The sequence below is a fragment of the Odontesthes bonariensis genome, chromosome 12 (genome assembly GCF_027942865.1).
Source record: "Odontesthes bonariensis isolate fOdoBon6 chromosome 12, fOdoBon6.hap1, whole genome shotgun sequence".
Lineage (NCBI taxonomy): Eukaryota > Metazoa > Chordata > Actinopteri > Atheriniformes > Atherinopsidae > Odontesthes > Odontesthes bonariensis.
In genome coordinates, this window is record NC_134517.1 from 10,596,745 (window position 1) to 10,614,589 (window position 17,845).

The following is a 17,845-nucleotide window of genomic DNA, read 5'->3' on the forward strand; positions in this document are numbered from 1 at the left end:
ATTTATAATGTAAAAAACCCATCGCCATACACGGGAAATGATCTAAAGGCATACAAGAGTTTGGATGCCTACAAATATTTTGTGTCGGGCTATGTGACCTGCCTTTACCAGTGGATCGTCCCTGGAGCCGGTGGGCGCCATCTTTTTAGAGCTAAGGTTTGTTTACATTTTTCATTTAACGTTGTTCACCAGGATAAACGACATGTAAACCCGTTGACACGGTGTTATAATCTTGCTATTACGAGAATTGCAATGACCAAGTCGTAGTGCTTTACTAAAGGCGCTGTGTTATGTTTTATCTAGTAGAAAGGCAACCCTGAAATGGCACGGGGGAACACTAGTGTGCCGTGAGAGATCATCTGGTGTGCCGTGGAAAATCCCTCTCAGGCTTTATCTTTATTTTGCATGCATATGTATATGTTGCCCCTGGCAACCATTAGCGTCTTCTGCCAACATGGCCGACCGGCCGACCGGAGTCACGTGACTCCTCATTCTCAATAGTTCAGTAGCAATGTCGTAGTAATGTTACGTGGTGCTGTCATTTGGATGATTAAAACGTTTCCCTGTATCGGTGAGCAGCACTATGAGGGTACAGTTACAGAAAGTAATGTTGGCTTTTTTACGTTCATATTGCAGGTTCATCACTCGTGCGCGCTCTCTAGCGAAGTGCTGAAACCATGGGCTGTGATCGAAAAGGATGGAACGGTTCTGTCTGGACATTGTACTTGCAAGGCAGGGCTTGGTGAAGTGTGCTCGCACATCGCAGCGTTACTTTACGCTCTCGACGCAGTTGTAAAAAAAGCCCAAGAAAAAAGCTGCACAGATGGTCCTAGGCAGTGGGGACAGCAGGGTTCCATCGAGACAAGCAAGAGCCTGTTTGCCCCAGGGGCAGAGATCGACTTCACCAACCCAGGAAGAAAACGCACTGGCCAGCCAGCGCTAGGGGAAAAGCCGGAGAAGAAGAAACGCACTGTGCCACCCATCACAGCTGAGCACAATTCTATGAAAACCTGAAGAACAGTGGTCTCAAGCCCGCACTACTATCCGTGCTGCCAGGGTACTGCAAGGACTACATCCCGAAACAGGTTGCCCTCGGCCTGCCGAAGCCATTGACAGAGCTCTTCTACAACCCGGAACACAGGAAACTGTCTCACACTGACCTAATGGCTGAATGTGAGAAGGCATTCTCTGCACTGACAATTACTGAGGAGCAGGTAAAGTGTACCAGTACCTGAAATGTCAGAAATTAAACTTACTATAAGTTACTTAGCATTGTAACTAAGTAAATATTACAGATGTTTGCCCTGTAATGCCTTACATTACTGTGTTACAGCTAAAGCATTGCATTACAGTAACTTTTTACAGTTACTTTTGTAATACGTTACTCCCAACACAGCTTATCACATGACTTGTTTGAGTGGGCACTTTTATTTAAAAGTTGTCCATATCATTGTATGCACCTACATACTGTATTCTATTTTAACATTCTTCATACAATGCGTTGGATTTGTTTTCTAACAGGCAGAACACATTGAGCGGGAGACCAGATTGCAGGCGAAGGCCAAACTGTGGTTTTCTATGAGGGAGGGCAGGATCACAGCTTCCATGTTCAAGGACTCTGTACGGACCAATCCTGTGAGTCCTGCTAAGAGCCTCATACGCCAGATCTGCTATCCAGAAACAAAAAAAATTGCAACTGAAGCAACACGGTATGCCTGTTTACTGCAACAAAGTACACAAAGCCAAAGTTTATTTTGTTTAAATTGTTTATTTGCCATATCTGGCCCTCCAAGACCATAAGTAATGCAAGAAGACAATGACACATCAGTAGGCCTACGATAATAAATTGAGACATTATAATATGGTTGATGAAGACACATAAGAATACTTGAAGTAGGCTGTTCATTGATTTGTTTTGACATCAGCCTAATAATTATGGTGATTGTAGTAGGGAAGAAGCTTTCAATCTGACTTAATACTATGCATTTTGTTTTTTACATATGCATTTCAGATGGGGATGTGACAATAAGGAGCAAGCAAGACCAGTGGCGATTCTAGAGTCTGTGGAGGCCCCAAGCAAAAAAATCCTAGGGGGCCCTACCGACCAGTGTTCGTCACCAAAACATCTGACACCAACGAAAAGTGTATGAAATAAAACCTCTTTTTATTCCAAACATGTTCCAAACATGAGAAACATTGTTATTTTTAAAATATACATGTAAAGAATAAATAAATAACTAAAAAAGACTACGTTGTCTACGTTGGCACTTGATATTCGCCTGTTGCTATTTATCTACCGGGTGTAGCTGGCCATCCAATAATAATTGTGTTCATTTAAAGATTCTTTGTGACAAGTAAAGCTGTTCATGATATCGATTTCATAAGTATGGTTTTTATTTTCCACTAGCCTTGAATGACAGTTCATAAAGTAACTAGAAAATTTCTGATTGAATGCACCCAGGGTATCTGCACATTTTTTAATCAACAAATTTAATGACTTAAGACCTTTTTAAGACCTCTAAGAATAAAAATTAAGACCATTACCACGGCAAAAATATATATTAAAACTACACTCTAGGCTGTTCGGTGTTGAAAAAAAGTCCAGTGTGAAATGTGTGCTTCAGTGTGTGAACATGATCGCATAAGATTCGAACGCACAAGGGAACACCACACACTACAGGATAATCATGCCCAATTGTCTCTGCGAAGGAGCGTGTTTTCGCTGCCATTTGTCTGTCTGTTTGTCTGAGGCTCTGAGCAAAATAAATCCATAATTGAACCTAATTTTCGAGTTATGTCTACTGTGCTTTTACAACTAGCAAAACGATTTTACTACCTAAGTTAACTTAAACCAGAACTTTGGACAACTCACGTGAAGCACAGACTATGGACAGTGACTTTGCATTGCATAAACCACACAACAAAATTTAATTTCCTTCGGGATTAATAAAGTATCTCCAATCTAAATAAAAAACGAGCACAGACCGCTCATACAGTCAATGGCACGTACCCATAGAAAAAATACACACTCACCCACACGTCACACAACCTGACTATCAACTGCTAACAACCATGATCAGTAACCTACACAAACCCAGACACATAATGGCTCGGCGGCCAGCAATCGGATAAACCAACGAAGTGAATCAATCCTGTGAAAGAATGAAAACAAGTGAATGAAACCTGCACTCACCCATTATGAAGTTAACTCTGCCAGCCCCATAATCTTGCTCCTGCTCAGCTAACACCTTGACGTCGGGGGGTATGGTTGGTAACGTTACTGCGTTTAGCATTAGCAATTAGGCTGCTAGGCTTGCTAAATCGGTAAGCATTAGGCTACTGAAGAAAGCTAGTCTTTTTAGCTACGTTATATTATCATCTTTCTTCTCGGCTATAAGTTAACCTTTGTTGAGGAAAGGGAACGCCCCTGCGTGTAGTTGGTGAACGCAGCCAGATGACCTGAGTCAGGTTACTAACCTGACGCGCTAGCTGTCAAATCACCGGAAGTTTTCACCGGAAGTACTGGCGCACACACAAAAGTTTGAACGTCTCTCCAGACATATCTTTCTTTCATTCCGCCCAGATGAAATTTAATGCCACTCTTCGAAAATCGGCGAAATTTAAGACATTTTAAGACCTTAAAAAACGTATTTTTTATTTAAGACTTTTTAATACTTTTTAAGGATCCGCGGAGACCTTGGCACCTCAGCTCTCGGGGGCCCCCTAGTGGCTCGGGGCTCCAAGCAGTTGCCTGCCTTGCCTGTTGACAAGCTGCGCCTCTGAGCAAGACAGTGCTACGTGGAGCTGCAAAGCAAGATCCATACAGACCTCAAAGTGGAGCAGTCTGGACTTCAGATCAACCCAGCTTTTTCGTTCCTGGGTGCATCTCCTGATGGCCTCGTTTCCTGTGCTTGCTGTGGTGATGGACTGCTGGAAATAAAGTGTCCTTTCAGTGGCAAGGACGTTGGACTCCAGGCAGCTGCAGAGAACCGGGGCTTCTGCCTGCAACTGAGCAACGGCGCCTACAACCTGCAGCGAGACCACGGGTACTACTACCAGGTACAGGCTCAGTTGTTCGTCACAGGAAAACAGCACTGTGACTTTGTAACTTGGTGCACCAAGGAGGGAAACCAGGAGCTCTTCATTGAGCGCATTGCCGCGGACCACCAGTTTTTCAGCTCTGCCCTAGCTGCTGCCACCACCTTCTTTAAACAAGGAATTCTTCCAGAGCTGTTAGCCAAGGCTTTTACAAGCCCACAAATCCTACCCCCGCCACAACCAACTGCCTCACAAGCTACATGGTGCTACTGCAAAGCAACAGTGCAGACTACAGGCATGATTACATGCCACTCCGAGCAGTGCCAGATCAAACTATTTCACTTGAAGTGTCTCGGGTTGAAAAATATCCCCAAGAGGAAATGGCTGTGTCACAACTGCAGAGTCTTGGCATCAGTTGGCAAGACGGCGTAATGTTTGAGGGTCTGACAAATGTACCCAGTATGCTTGCCACTTTAGACAGTTGGCTCTTATTTTTTTTATATATATATAAATCTTGTATTTTATTCTTAATCTTCTATTTTATTCCATTGTCTGTAAATAGCACTATTATATACATGTCATTATCCTTTTAAATAACTTGTTTGCACTGACTTGTTTGACTGTGAATTCTGCTTCTAAATGTTTACATTAAAAGACATTCTATTCCCTATGTGCTGAGACCAGAGTTAATTGCACTGACATTTTCACACAGTATGCAACTTAAATTAAATATCACAGACAAGAAGTTGTTGAAGTATATGTACATGGATTTATTCTTCACAGCAAAAGGATAAGAGAAGATTGGATTGAAAAAGTCATGTCACTCATTTACAGAAATGTACATTTTTACAGAGTGTGACAATATTTACAGGGAGGATCTCAGATAATGATCTAGTCAAAAGGAATTACAGAAGGACAGATGTTAGTCAGAGCACAGGCAACACTTACCATTTTGTCAAGAGTAGTAAACAAAGCATCATCATCAGTGTCATCATCAGTGTTGTACAGTAGCGATATTGGTACAGGACCCTGCAGCACTGTATATTTTGACCTTGCAAACCAAATCACTCGTTCCACGTGAATGCGCACAGAGGCTAACTTCCGAGTATCCTCCAACTCCACAGGACTCAGTTGCTTTTTACCTCTGAATGCAGGAACTGCTACTTTAGCACAATAAAGGCCCACTTGTTCTTCAATTGTAAAACCTCTGTCTGCTAAGATAACGTCACCAGGTAGTAAATTATCTAAAAAGCCACTGTTTTCTGTAATATGGGGATCTGTTGTTCTTCCTCCATATCCCCTCAAAATGAATGAGATCACACCCTGTGGAGTAATTCCTAGCAAGTATTTCATTGTGTTATGAGATTTATACTTTGAGTATGTTTGACATTTTGCTCTCATGTCTGAAGGTGTTTCTGTAAAGATTTCAAAACAATCAATCACACTGATGCAGTCAGGAAAATGTTTCCTGAAACACATAGGTAGTGATGTCTTTACATCTTCTCTTTCAGGCCAAATCACACACTTAGGGACCATGTTTTCATCCATGATGGAAAGTACATTTTCAACCACTCATGAAACTGTTGAACTACTCACATTAAACAGATAGCCTAGGAACTGCATTGTCAGATTCATACGCAATTGCATACAAGTTAACAACACTTGCTGAAAACATGTCATGGTCAGGGTATCTTTCACGTGCAAACGGACAAGACTTAACACGGACAGCAGAAGCGTAAAACTCGGCAAACCAGTCAAACATCTCACTTTCTCGTCATTGCTCTGAAGAGATTCTTCGGACAGCAGATCACAGGAAACCAGCTTTGACTTCAAGTCCATGTTGTCAACGCGTAGATTTTGACACTCCATCTCCAAAGCAGCAATGTCAGCCATAGTGAGATCTGTTTGGCAACACGCACTACGGTGAGCTACATCATCATCAGCATCAAAATCCAGGTTCTCCTGTTCGTTGTCACAGTACGACAGTTCCATCAGGGAATGAGCAGCGGCGATCTTGCACTCTGCCTCGCGTTTTTTCCTCTTGAGATGCTGACGTTGGTTAAACTTCCCTAAGCTGGTTTCTGCCCGTCGTTTTTGATGAGGCGTCATGTACTGGAACACACTGGGCACGTAGTCCGGAGATAAGGGGTTGTTGCTTTTCTTGCCTGCAATGACAACATCAACACATTAGCAACGCCAAACAGACATAGCAGTTTATGGCACAGACCCGGTCGTTTTTTTTGCGCACATCTAGGTCCTACCTGACTGCAACAATAGTACTTAAAAAGTTTAAGTATCCATTGTTAAGACGTGAAACACGTCGAGTGGCCAGTGGGTTTACTGATGCGCTAGCGCTATGTAAAAGTAGCCAGACAGCCGGCCACCACACTGCCCTCGTTGATTTCCATTATTTTCTCCAACCATTGTTACAGATTACAGGAAACTGAGGGGATTGAAAAGAAAAATGTTCCTCTTGTTTACAACATTTATTTGTGGGGCATTACGCCTGATATGCCCTCACATACACAACAAGGGCATACAAAGGGCAAACAAAGGAATGCAAGGTTAGCTAGTCCTTAGCTAATGGTGCTGGCTACTACAGAAACAAGGGTGTTAGTGGGTTGTTTTGACCTATTTGATTAAACACACTGGCCGCCATGCAATGTAAAGCCTTGCGAGGTAAATGTATAAGCAATGTAAAGCCTTTGCATGATATCTTTATTCGACACTTACCTCCAACAAAGTGGTCACTACACAACCGCTGGTATACTGAAGATTGCCAGTCTTTCCTGTTGATCGCCGTGATCCATCTTCTCCGTCGCTCAAGGTCAGTGGGGATCCGGTAAAAAGACAAATCTTTCCTCGTCTGCTGACTGTTGGTACACCCAGGCGCGCAACAATATGCTGGCATGATGTAAACCTTACTGATCGAATCGATATTTTCCTTTGAATGTTCCTCGCTCCTCCATTGTTGGCTGTGGTAGACTACTCGTTTTCACGTCCAAAATGGCTGATGCTTTTGTTGTGATGTCACGTGGGATGGAATAGAGTCAATAAATTCCTCGTTGTTACGAATGTCTTGCAGCGTTTCAATCCTCTGCTCGAGCCGTGTTGTCCTAACAGAGAGTTGCTCACACTGTGTGCAGCTCACTGATACTGCAGGGTTAGGAGACATTGGGCCTCATGCAAGAACATTTTCGTATTCTTATTCTAAATTTCTCTCACTTTTAGGTCTCGTACGAACACGCCACGTCAGATTCAACAAACGCTCTTAACTTGGGAAAAAGTGTGTAAACGACCTGCGTAAATGATGAATCCCACCTGTGCGTATTTAAGTGCACATGCACGAGGATAATACATTTGCATACTCCACGCCCAAAAGTTTACCATATAAGGCAGTGCTTCCTCTCTCCTGTGCCAGGAAAAGTTGAGTCATGAAAACGACATCAAGGCGCTAAAAGAACAACTTTAGGGGCTCTGAGACTGAAGTTCTGCTTTCAGAGACCCAGAAAGGAAAATCTGTCATTTTTAGCAGTGTCAGCAGTGAAATTACGGGATCTGCTAAAGCGAAGAAATGGGAAGTTATTAGGAGTGCTGTTAATTCAGTGTCACCTGTAGTTCGTAATGTCTATTTGTATTTGTATTTGTTTATTTATTTCAAGCCAGAATTTAAAAATAAATCAAAAAATAAATATATGTCTATTTATAAATAACAGTCATTTATGCCCACTGGGCATAGAAAACAACAAATGATAAATTAAACAACAGAATACCAGCTTGAAAAGGAGTGGGATGAAGACAAGCTTATTTACTCCCACCCCCATCCAATCCGCAATAGTTTTCAATTCCCACTATACTCCGTAGTCAACTGCATCAACAGTATTCATAAGTTAACATATAATATACATCACTGCAACATATAGCCATAACATACACCTATTATATATCACACATACATACTATACACACGTGATCACCCCATACTCATCATTATTTACCAATTATTATCCTCAAAAAGCAAAACAAAAATAATGATGGTACCTGCGAACACCAAGTAACAGTCAAACGCCCCTGACTTCATTCCCATACCGTGACAAAATCATTTCCTTGTATTTTGTTTTGAATTGATAAATATTTGGACACTGTTTGTACTCTAACCCCAGTCGATTCCACAGTTTAACGCCACATACAGACACCAAAATATAAATAAAAAAGAATATGGTTTAATATGAAAATAGCTTAAAAAAATAAAAAAAACGTCTCGCCATGGCCAGGCGATCGATGACTGCAACTAAAGCCGTGCAATCAGTTGTTGCCTCATCATGATGGCCCTTTGGATGGGGCGGTCCATGAGGGGGGTCTTCTGGCACCACACCTTCTGGTCTGCCTGGGCTGGTTCAGGTGGAGACCCTCGTTCATGGCAATATTGTGCAAATCTGGCATGCCTTCTCTGGGCTATAGAGCAATCCCCCCCCCCCCCCCCCCCCCCCCCCCCACAGGAAACCTGACGCCCTAAGGCATCCAAAAGTAGCAAGTCAGCCGCTGGTTACGCTTCCCATTGACACAGAGTCAGATTAAGTATTTAAAACATTACAACAATATTACTGGGCATGTATTGTTGTAATGTTTTAAATAATTGAACGCAGTTTTTCTAGAGAAGATAATTGCTTTGTATATGGGAGTATCGTCCATTGACTGTTTTGGGCTTTCATTTGCGCGCGCATACCAACAACCGGTAAGTGACATGCTCTTTATAAAGTTGTTTTGTAACGTCCCCATGCCAGTAATGTAAGAACCATGCATATGGTTTTGATGGTAAGGCTTGTGACTTTATTGTCGGATGGTTTATAAAGTGGTGTGACGTTTCTGCAGTGTGCAAGTTGTTGTTTTACGTGGAATGTTTAGAATTTGCCCCTTGGCCACCACGTAGTTGGCTAGCATGACAGGCTGCGCAAACAGCGCAATCGCCGCACAGGGAGCGCCGATTTGCACCAGCCTGTGTCCTACTGTCAGTATTTGACAACCTCTAGCAATGGGATTGTGCTTCAAATGCCCCGGAGTTCTCCTTTAAGGAACTAGCAGGAAACCTGGAAACACAGTTGGCCGAAGAGACACCCCGCTATAAAGCTTTTTCATTAGCTGTTGATGGAAGCACAGACAACACGGATACAGCGCAGCTATCCATCTTTATTAGAGGCCTGAAGTCGGAGCTCTCTGTCCCTGAGGAGCTGTTGGATGTGGCTGCCATGCATGGGACCACAACGGGACATTTTTGATGCGGTGGAGAAGTCTGTCAGTAAAAATGCATTGCCCTAATTTAAGAATTACTGGAAAAATTGGTTGGACTTTGTTTCACCATTGAGGTCAGATTTTGTTGAATAAAACCCTCGGGACAGGAGGAACCCTTACATAGCTACAGATTGTATATAGTTAATTTGCAGGTAAATTTAAATGAGAAGATGGGAAAATTAGGAGACAGGTTGGAAGAACGAACAGTAAATGCCAGGTATTGAAAGTGTTAGGGCAGGTTGAAGTACATAAAGGAAAGAAGGGTTATAATGCTTCAATACAGATACAGAATGTGTGCACAATACTTTGTTGAATACGGGAAGGATGTTGAGAAAAATGTGGAATTGTGGTTGTAAACCTATATGGAAAACAAAAACTCAATAAGAATTTGCAAATTTAAAAAAATAAAATAAAAATGCATTGCCCTGGGAAAACTTGGTCTGATTAACTACAGACGGTGCACCTGCAATGTGTGGAGGAAAATTGGGCTTAGTTGGACTAATGAAGAACAAAATGCAAGAAAGTAAGTGTCACACGCCTCTGATAACGTATCATTGCATTATCCATCCAGAAGCTTTGTGCAGGAAGGTGCTGGGATGGATGATATCGTGGCCACGGTCATGAAGGCGGTGAACTTCATTGGCGCGCGTGGCCTGAATCATGGTCAGTTCCAGCTGTTCTTACAGGAGATGGGCTCGGAGCACGGAGACGTACCATACAGAAGTAGGTGGCTGAGGAGGAGCAGAGTCCTCAAACGTTTCTTTGAGCTTAGCGAAGACGTTGCTTTTTTCATGCAGAGTCAGGGAAAACCTTTGTGTGAACTGTCCGATCCAAGCTGGCTGTGTGACTTTGCCATGTTGTGTGACACAACCGAGCATCTCGCCCAACTGAATCAGAAGCTGCAGGGACGCAAACCAGTCATCACGCAGATGTCTGACACCATCACGGCTTTCCAGCGTAAACTGGACCTGTGGATATGCCAAGTGAAACAGGACCATCTTGCCCACTTTCCTGTTTGTCAGAGCATCTCAGCCTCATATCCCGGTACTTTCTCATGTGCTCAGTTAGCTACCAAACTGAGCCTGTTGATGAATGAGTTTGATCGACGCTTCTCTGACTTCAGAGCACAGCACTCTGGCTTTGCAATCTTTACCAGTCCTTTCACCACCGATGTGTGCACTGCACCCCAACACCTTCAGGTGGAGCTAATAGAGCTTCAAAGCCATAGTGGCCTGAGAGCAAAGTTCCAGAATGCTACAATCCAGGACTTTTACCGTCTCCCGCCGTCTGCTCTCATGCCACAGCTTCGTCCTCCTGCTGCTCGTGTTCTGTCTATGTTTGGGAGCACCTATCTATGCCAACAGATGTTTTCAATAATGAATCTAAACAAAAACGAGCACGCATCACTGATGACAACCTCCACGCTGTTGTACGGATCGCTGCAGCACAGGACCTAAAACCAGACATTGACAAACTGGCCACGAAAAAACGGTGTCAGACATCTGGTCAGAAAACGCATTGGTAAGCATTTTTAAAAACCCAATAAAATATAATAAAATGACATTCAACCAAGAAGAAGAATAGTTCAACTATGTGCAGTTTAATGATTGTGCTTGCATTTTGTTTTGTGTTTGTTATTTTCAGAACGTGATCAATGGATGAGGATGGTGGAGAGGGGATCCACATGGTGTGTTCAAGGACAGGCAACATCTCCTCATCAAAAACTAACCTAAAAACTTGACCAATTATTTAGTTAAATTTGAGTTTATTACATATACTACATGTGTAGCAATGCATTTAGTGTTTGCAGGTTTTATGTGTTTATACAGACAAATGTTTACTTTAATCAAAGCATCTCTCAGTAGTTGGATGTTTGCCCCCTGCAAGGCTGTGTGCAGCCATTTGTTTTTGTAAAATGCTACATCTGTCACACATGTTCTTAGCAGCTCAAAATTGTTGGTTTTACAGTTATTTGATATTTATTTTTTTATAACTTTTTTTTTTTTTTTAAATCAAAGTCCCTGTTTGTGTGTGATTTTCTCCATTACAAAAATCTTGTTTGTTTCTGATATGTTTCTAGTCTGCCTCTCTTTAAAAATGCTGTGTGTGAAACCAACCTCCCTCTGATCACTGCCTTCAGGGCATCCCATAAGATTGTCGGATCAACTTCCCCATTGTCATTTTCTTTCCGATATCTGGTTATTTCCCCTTTTATTTCTCCAACTAGTCCCTTATTGTTCAGTATGCCTTGTTCCATGCTGTATTTTTCCTCTTATTGTTCAAATTAATTTTTAGGTAAATAGCACTATGGTCTGATACATCAGCCACCCCTATCTTACATTCCCTCACTTTGTGTATATCTCCTTTACTCATTAGAAAGTAATCAGTTCTGCAGTACATGGCATGTGGAGCTCAGTAGTGGGTATAATCCCGATCAATGGATGTAGTTCTCTCCATACATCCTGCACATCCATTTCTTACATCATTGTATTCATATATCTATTCATTTGTTTTTTGTTTTTCTTCATACTTGTGGTGTCTAACCCGTAATTCAATACCACATTAAAGTCCCCACCGCACACTAATGTCCCTTCTGTTTCCAGATTTATAAGATCAAAAACCTTTTCATAAAATGTTTTTCCACTTTCCGGAGGAGCATACACATTGAGCAGTGTCACCAATTGGTTTTCTAATTTCCCTTTTATAATGATATATCTTCCCTTCTTATCACTAACTTCTTTGATCAGTTTGAACTCTACTGTGTTAGAAATCAGTGTCACCACACCCATCTTGTGATTCTGCCCAAAGGAACTGGAAAATTAGTTCCTGTAGTCCAACTTTTTAAACTTTGCATGCTCCTCCTGTGATAGGTGAGTTTCTTGAAGAAAAATAACCTGCATTTTCTCTCTTCTAAACTTAGATAGAGCTTTATTTCTTTTTTTGATATTGTTTAAGCTGTTAATGTTCAGCGACACCACCATTATATCATTATGTTGCACTGTTTGTATCCCTTGAAATAATTCCTAGCCCCTCCACTGTAATGTTGTCAACCAACGTTTCCCCATGAACAAAGTATGAACACAAAAACTGAGCTTCCAAGCAAAAAAGGGCCTCAATCCCCATAGGCCCCGTCTCCCTGTTGGTGGGAGTGGGGGATGACTTTTTCTGAACAAAAGGCCCCCCCTAGTGGTTTGGGGTATACCTAAAATAGGCCTTCCCATCCTACTAGGTAAGTCCAACAATCAGTAGCTTCGTAGCTCTCTCTGTCGATTCAAATGTAAACATAAACGTTAGAGAAGTCTCATTTGTAGAAGAGGGAGGGTAATCTTAAGAGTCGCCACTCAAGTCTTCTCTAGTGGAACCCTTTCTGTTGTATCAAATTTAGATAAAAAGATGAAAAATAAAAAAAACATGGTATAACCTTTACCTTAAAAATAGTGAGCCTTTAGCTCTTCTGGGCTCCCGAGGGACTCTTCCCCTCCCTCTCTCTCTCTCTCTCTCTCTGTTGACCAAAGTCTTCCTCGTCTCCTCATCTTCTAAACTCCTGCAGCTTTTCTCTCGCTCGGTTCGCTGTGTCTTAGTTGGCGTCCTCGGATGCGGCGGACCCTCTGTTTATCTGCTGCCTCTCTCCGGCGCGTTGCCACGGTGAAGCTCTCCGGATCCGCTCCTCGAGTGAAGGTTTGCTGCTGTGCTGCTGGCCCGTCTCCAGCCCTCTTTTCCACATGTCCCGCGCTGCGTCTTCAGCGCTATTACAGATCTTGGGCCTGTCTGACCAGTGGATTCTTATCCTACTCAGAGGTGTCTGAAAGCGTATCTTTTTATCTTTTAGAACCTTTTTAATTTCAGAATAGGTTTTACGTTTCTTCATCACCTCGGTAGGGTAATCGTGGTCAAAAAATATCTGTCTCCCTTCGACTATTATTTTCTCTTTCCAGGCTTTAGCCAAAATGCTCTCTTTGGTCTCGTACTTAAGAAAGTTGACCACAATGGACCTCGGAGATGCTCCCGGTGGCGGTTTCTTTCCGAGACTTCTGGGCGCACGTTGGATATGGAGCTCGGTTCCCTCCGGGAACGCGAGCTCTCGGCGGAGGAGACCCTCCACCAGTTCTGTCACAGACTCATTGTCCCGTTCAGCCACATTGTAAATTCTCAAATTACAGCGTCTTCCGTGTCCTTCCACTTCGGTCAGCTTCTCTTGAAGTTTTGTTTGCTGTTTTAGTAGAGTGAGGATGGCCTCCTTCGCCTCGATGTTACACTCCTCCAACTCTGCCACTCGCACCTGTGCCTCGGTTATATCCTTCCGCTGCTCTGTTAGTTTCCTCCTTAAAGCCGGAAAACTCTCGCCTCACCTCCTCTTTAAATTCATCTATGAATGTCGTAAGGTCCTGTTTCATCTCTTTTTTGAGGTCACGTCAGTGTTAATTTCGTCAACCACGACGATGACGAAAATATTTCGTTAACGCCCCTTTTTCCCGTGACGATGACGCACAAAATTGCTTCCAGAAAATAAAAATATGACGAGAATAAAAAATGATTTTCATTAACGAGACTAAGACGAGACGAATTTTACAAGCCATGGATAAATGGACATTAAAAAATGTAATTGTTTATAATTAATTTGTAATTGTTAATATAAGTGTTTCTTTAACTTCATAGAAGATTACACGCTGTTGCCCTGTTTGTCCCTGCACGGCGCCTGTCCCACAGAACATTAGTTAGCTAGCTAGCTCTGACAGCGTCACGCTGAGGGTGTTATTTGTCGCCCATATCAAAACAATTGGAGAGAGATGCTTTTACGCACAGAAGCGTTTGGAAACATTGGTCATGACTGATTATTATATTGAATTGGTTATTTTCCGACAAGCATGGTGAACAGCACTCAACGTTAACATGATCAGAAGTGTGTCAGAATCATAACAGTTAGCGTAGTGTGTTCGGACAGTGGGATAATGACAAATACATGTCTGCCTGTGTTGTGTTGATCAGAATATTTTGGCGAGTAAAATATGGTAGTAGATTCGCCAGACCATAGCTAGCTACTATGAGAGTGGCAAATACTGACCGAAAAGTAGTCAAACTTAGATGCACGTGGTGTTGAAATTGATTGGCTATAGTAGTAAAGCCAGTCATGATCAACCTACCGGTAACTAGCTAATGTGTGTGTGTGTGTGTGTGTGTGTGGAGAAGTTTTTTATTCTGTACAGTGTGATATATGTAAAAAAGAGAACCAGTGTTTGGAGAAGTTTTTTATTCTGTACAGTGTGATATGTGTTAAAAAGAGAAGCAGTGTGTGGAGAAGTTCTATTATGTACAGTGTTGACTAAAATGACTAAAATTTGACTAAGACTAAAATTGATTTTCGACATTGTGACTAAGACTAAGACTAAATTGGGAAGGCAATGACTAAATATGACTAAGACTAAAATTGATTTTCGACATTATGACTAAGACTAAGACTAAATTAAAAAAAGATGACGAAATTAACACTGGGTCACGTATCTCTTTCGTAATAGCAGCCAGTCCCTCGAGTACCGACCGGGCCTGGCTGAAATCGCCGTTTTCCTCGCTTGCCGCCTCGTCTTCAACCTCGTGTTCTTCTTGGTCTTTGGACATTTGTCGGCCTTAAAGACGGGGGTGACCCAGCAATCTTCCATGTCGATGGGACCGTTACTGTTTTATGGATAGATTAACAAGATGTGCAACTGGGTCAGCAAGAGCCTGTTAATTGGTCTTTAAAAGGTCACTAGTAAGACCAAATGAATCTCTGGCCTTTATAGAGATGAAATATGTGAGGATTTAAAGGGCTTCGCAAGTTCCTCAATTGAGCCAATGAAAAATCTATTGATAACTCACAGTAATCTCCAGATTGTCAGTTAGCTCATCATTTACCTGGAGCTGTAGATCACTAAGATGGGGAGATAACTCATTTAGATTGTTCCATATTAGCTGCTTTCACCTCACGGGTCATCCTTAAGACTTTATCTCTATTTTTTTTTAATTTTAGAATTTCATTGTTCAATCAGGACAGATCATTTCTATGTTGCTTGGATTTACCCTTTTGTTGTTAAGTGCGTTATAATATCATTGACTTTTTTCATAAAGTTATCTGAGCTAGCCTCAATGTCGTTATTTTCCAGAATATTAGACCTTCTAGACTTTGGATTTCCTCTTTCAGGAATTTTTGCTGGCTTTTGGGTATGAATTAGAACTGGTGACCTCTGGTGGATGCCATTAAATGCTTCCTCTTAATTTTCCATGAGCACAAGATAAAATTGTGAAAATCAGTGGGCAGATTGTTATGGTGGGACGTTTTCTGGCTCTCAGTCTGCAGATTTGAGAGGTTCAAGAGCTAATCTTCATTATTTGTGTTTAAAGTCTCTGGGTTACATGAATTGAACCTGGTGGTGGTAATATTCTGGGTCTTTAACGGTTAGATGACAGGTTTGTAGAGTTGTTTTAACAAAGAGAAACAAAGGTTGAGTTAAAACGGACTGTGTTTCCCTGATGGCTGTTGAGCTGAATGGCTGCAGACCTAAAAACCTGAACGTGTGCAGAACACATCAGAGCACAGTGCTGATAGCTGAGGGCACTTATAAACGCACCCTCAGCGTTCACGTTTGATCTGAGATATTGAGACCTGTGTGGCTCGGTCTGTCCAGGTCCAGTTAGAATATGTTGGTTAGCGTAGGTTAGTTTAGATAAATCTTTTGTGTGAACTTCAAAAGGATCTAAGTCTTCTTCCTCTCTGTCATTACAGAAACATAGAGCCCAAGAGGGATCCAGATGGCACTGCTGTAAGGACTGTGGGAAAGTTATCAAACGATCAAATCTGAGGTATCATCAGAGGCTTCATACTGGAGAGAAGCCATACAGCTGTGACCAGTGTGGGGCAGCTTTCACTGGATTATCTCATTTAAAGACGCACCAACGTAGTCACACAGGAGAGAAGCCATACAGCTGTGACCAATGTGGGGCAGCTTTCAGTCGAGTAGGTAGTCTAAAGAGACACCAACGTATTCACTCAGGAGAGAAGCCATACAGCTGTGGTCAGTGTGGGGCAGCTTTCACTATATTAGATCATCTAAAGAGACACCAACGTGTTCACTCAGGAGAGAAGCCATACAGCTGTGGTCAGTGTGGGGCAGCTTTCACCATATTAGATCATCTAAAGACACACCAACGTATTCACTCAGGAGAGAAGCCATACAGCTGTGGTCAGTGTGGGGCAGCTTTCACTGAATTAGGAAATCTAAAGAGACACCAACGTATTCACTCAGGAGAGAAGCCATATAGCTGTGACCAGTGTGGGGCTGCTTTCACTGCATTATCTAGTCTAAAGACACACCAACGTATTCACTCAGGAGAGAAGCCATACAGCTGTGGTCAGTGTGGGGCAGCTTTCACTGAATTAGGTAGTCTAAAGAGACACCAACGTATTCACTCAGGAGAGAAGCCATACAGCTGTGGTCAGTGTGAGGCAGCTTTCACTACATTATCTAGTTTAAAGACGCACCAACGTGTTCACTCAGGAGAGAAGCCATACAGCTGTGGTCAGTGTGGGGCAGCTTTCACTCAATTATCTAGTCTAAAGAAACACCAACGTATTCACACAAGAGAGAAGCCATACAGCTGTGGTCAATGTGGGGCAGCTTTCACTGGATTATCTCATCTAAAGATGCACCAACGTAGTCACACAGGAGAGAAACCTTTCAGCTGTGGTCAGTGTGGAGCAGCGTTCACTGCATTATCTAATCTAAAGACACACCAACGTATTCACACAGGAGAGAAACCTTTCAGCTGTGTTCAGTGTGGGGCAGCTTTCACTCAATTAGGTAGTCTAAAGACGCACCAAAGTATTCACTCAGGAGTGAAACCTTTCATCTGTGGTCAGTGTGGGGCAGCTTTCACTAGATTAGGTAGTCTAAAGAGACACCAACGTAGTCACAATGCAGAGAAATGATTGGCTTAACCCTCTAGACTCCATAGCGGCCGTCGCCGGCCGTTCTTTATTCTCCCATAGCGGCCGCCGCCGGCCGGCATGAAAATACACGTCTTACTACGGGAAAATGATGTTGCTGAACTGTAACTACACACTTCACTAGTTCACAACAGCTTAATGAACAGATTGTTGTATTAAAATATATATGTTTGTATTCAATTATTTCGAGATATTGTCATGTTTTTGAGGGATGTCTCTTGGCCACAGTTGAGACTGATATGAGAGCGGAGGTTCTGCGTTTGGGCGCAGATTCACTAGCCGGCTAATTGTGCTATCTACTGTAGTTATGTTTGATATTGGTTCGCAGTGTGCCAAGTATTACTTTGTAGTTATCAGCTTCGTTCATTATCACTCGATTACCTCAGCCACTCAATTAAAAAAAATCAAGATCAAGAAAATGACAGCTCCGAAAAGACCGCGGATGTTTACCTTGGAAGAGACGTTGGCAATTTGCACCGGTTCGCAATTGTCCGACTCGGAACGTAAGTTGTAAATGTGATTTAGATCGATATACAACCT

At 42.4% G+C, this 17,845-nt stretch overlaps 1 protein-coding gene and 1 long non-coding RNA gene across 2 annotated transcripts; both read left to right on the plus strand.

Moving 5' to 3' along the window:
• Window positions 1-496: 496 nt before the first annotated feature.
• LOC142396092 (uncharacterized) lies at window positions 497-2,312 on the plus strand. Its single transcript, XR_012772505.1, has 3 exons — window positions 497-1,214; window positions 1,522-1,709; window positions 2,012-2,312. It is a non-coding gene; the product is annotated as an uncharacterized LOC142396092 (long non-coding RNA).
• Window positions 2,313-15,021: 12,709 nt separating this feature from the next.
• Window positions 15,022-17,287, plus strand: LOC142395936 (uncharacterized). Its single transcript, XM_075478486.1, has 2 exons — window positions 15,022-15,033; window positions 16,085-17,287. Exons 1-2 carry the CDS (start codon window positions 15,022-15,024, stop codon window positions 17,285-17,287), a joined length of 1,215 nt encoding a protein of 404 aa, XP_075334601.1.
• The last annotated feature ends 558 nt before the right edge of the window (window positions 17,288-17,845 follow it).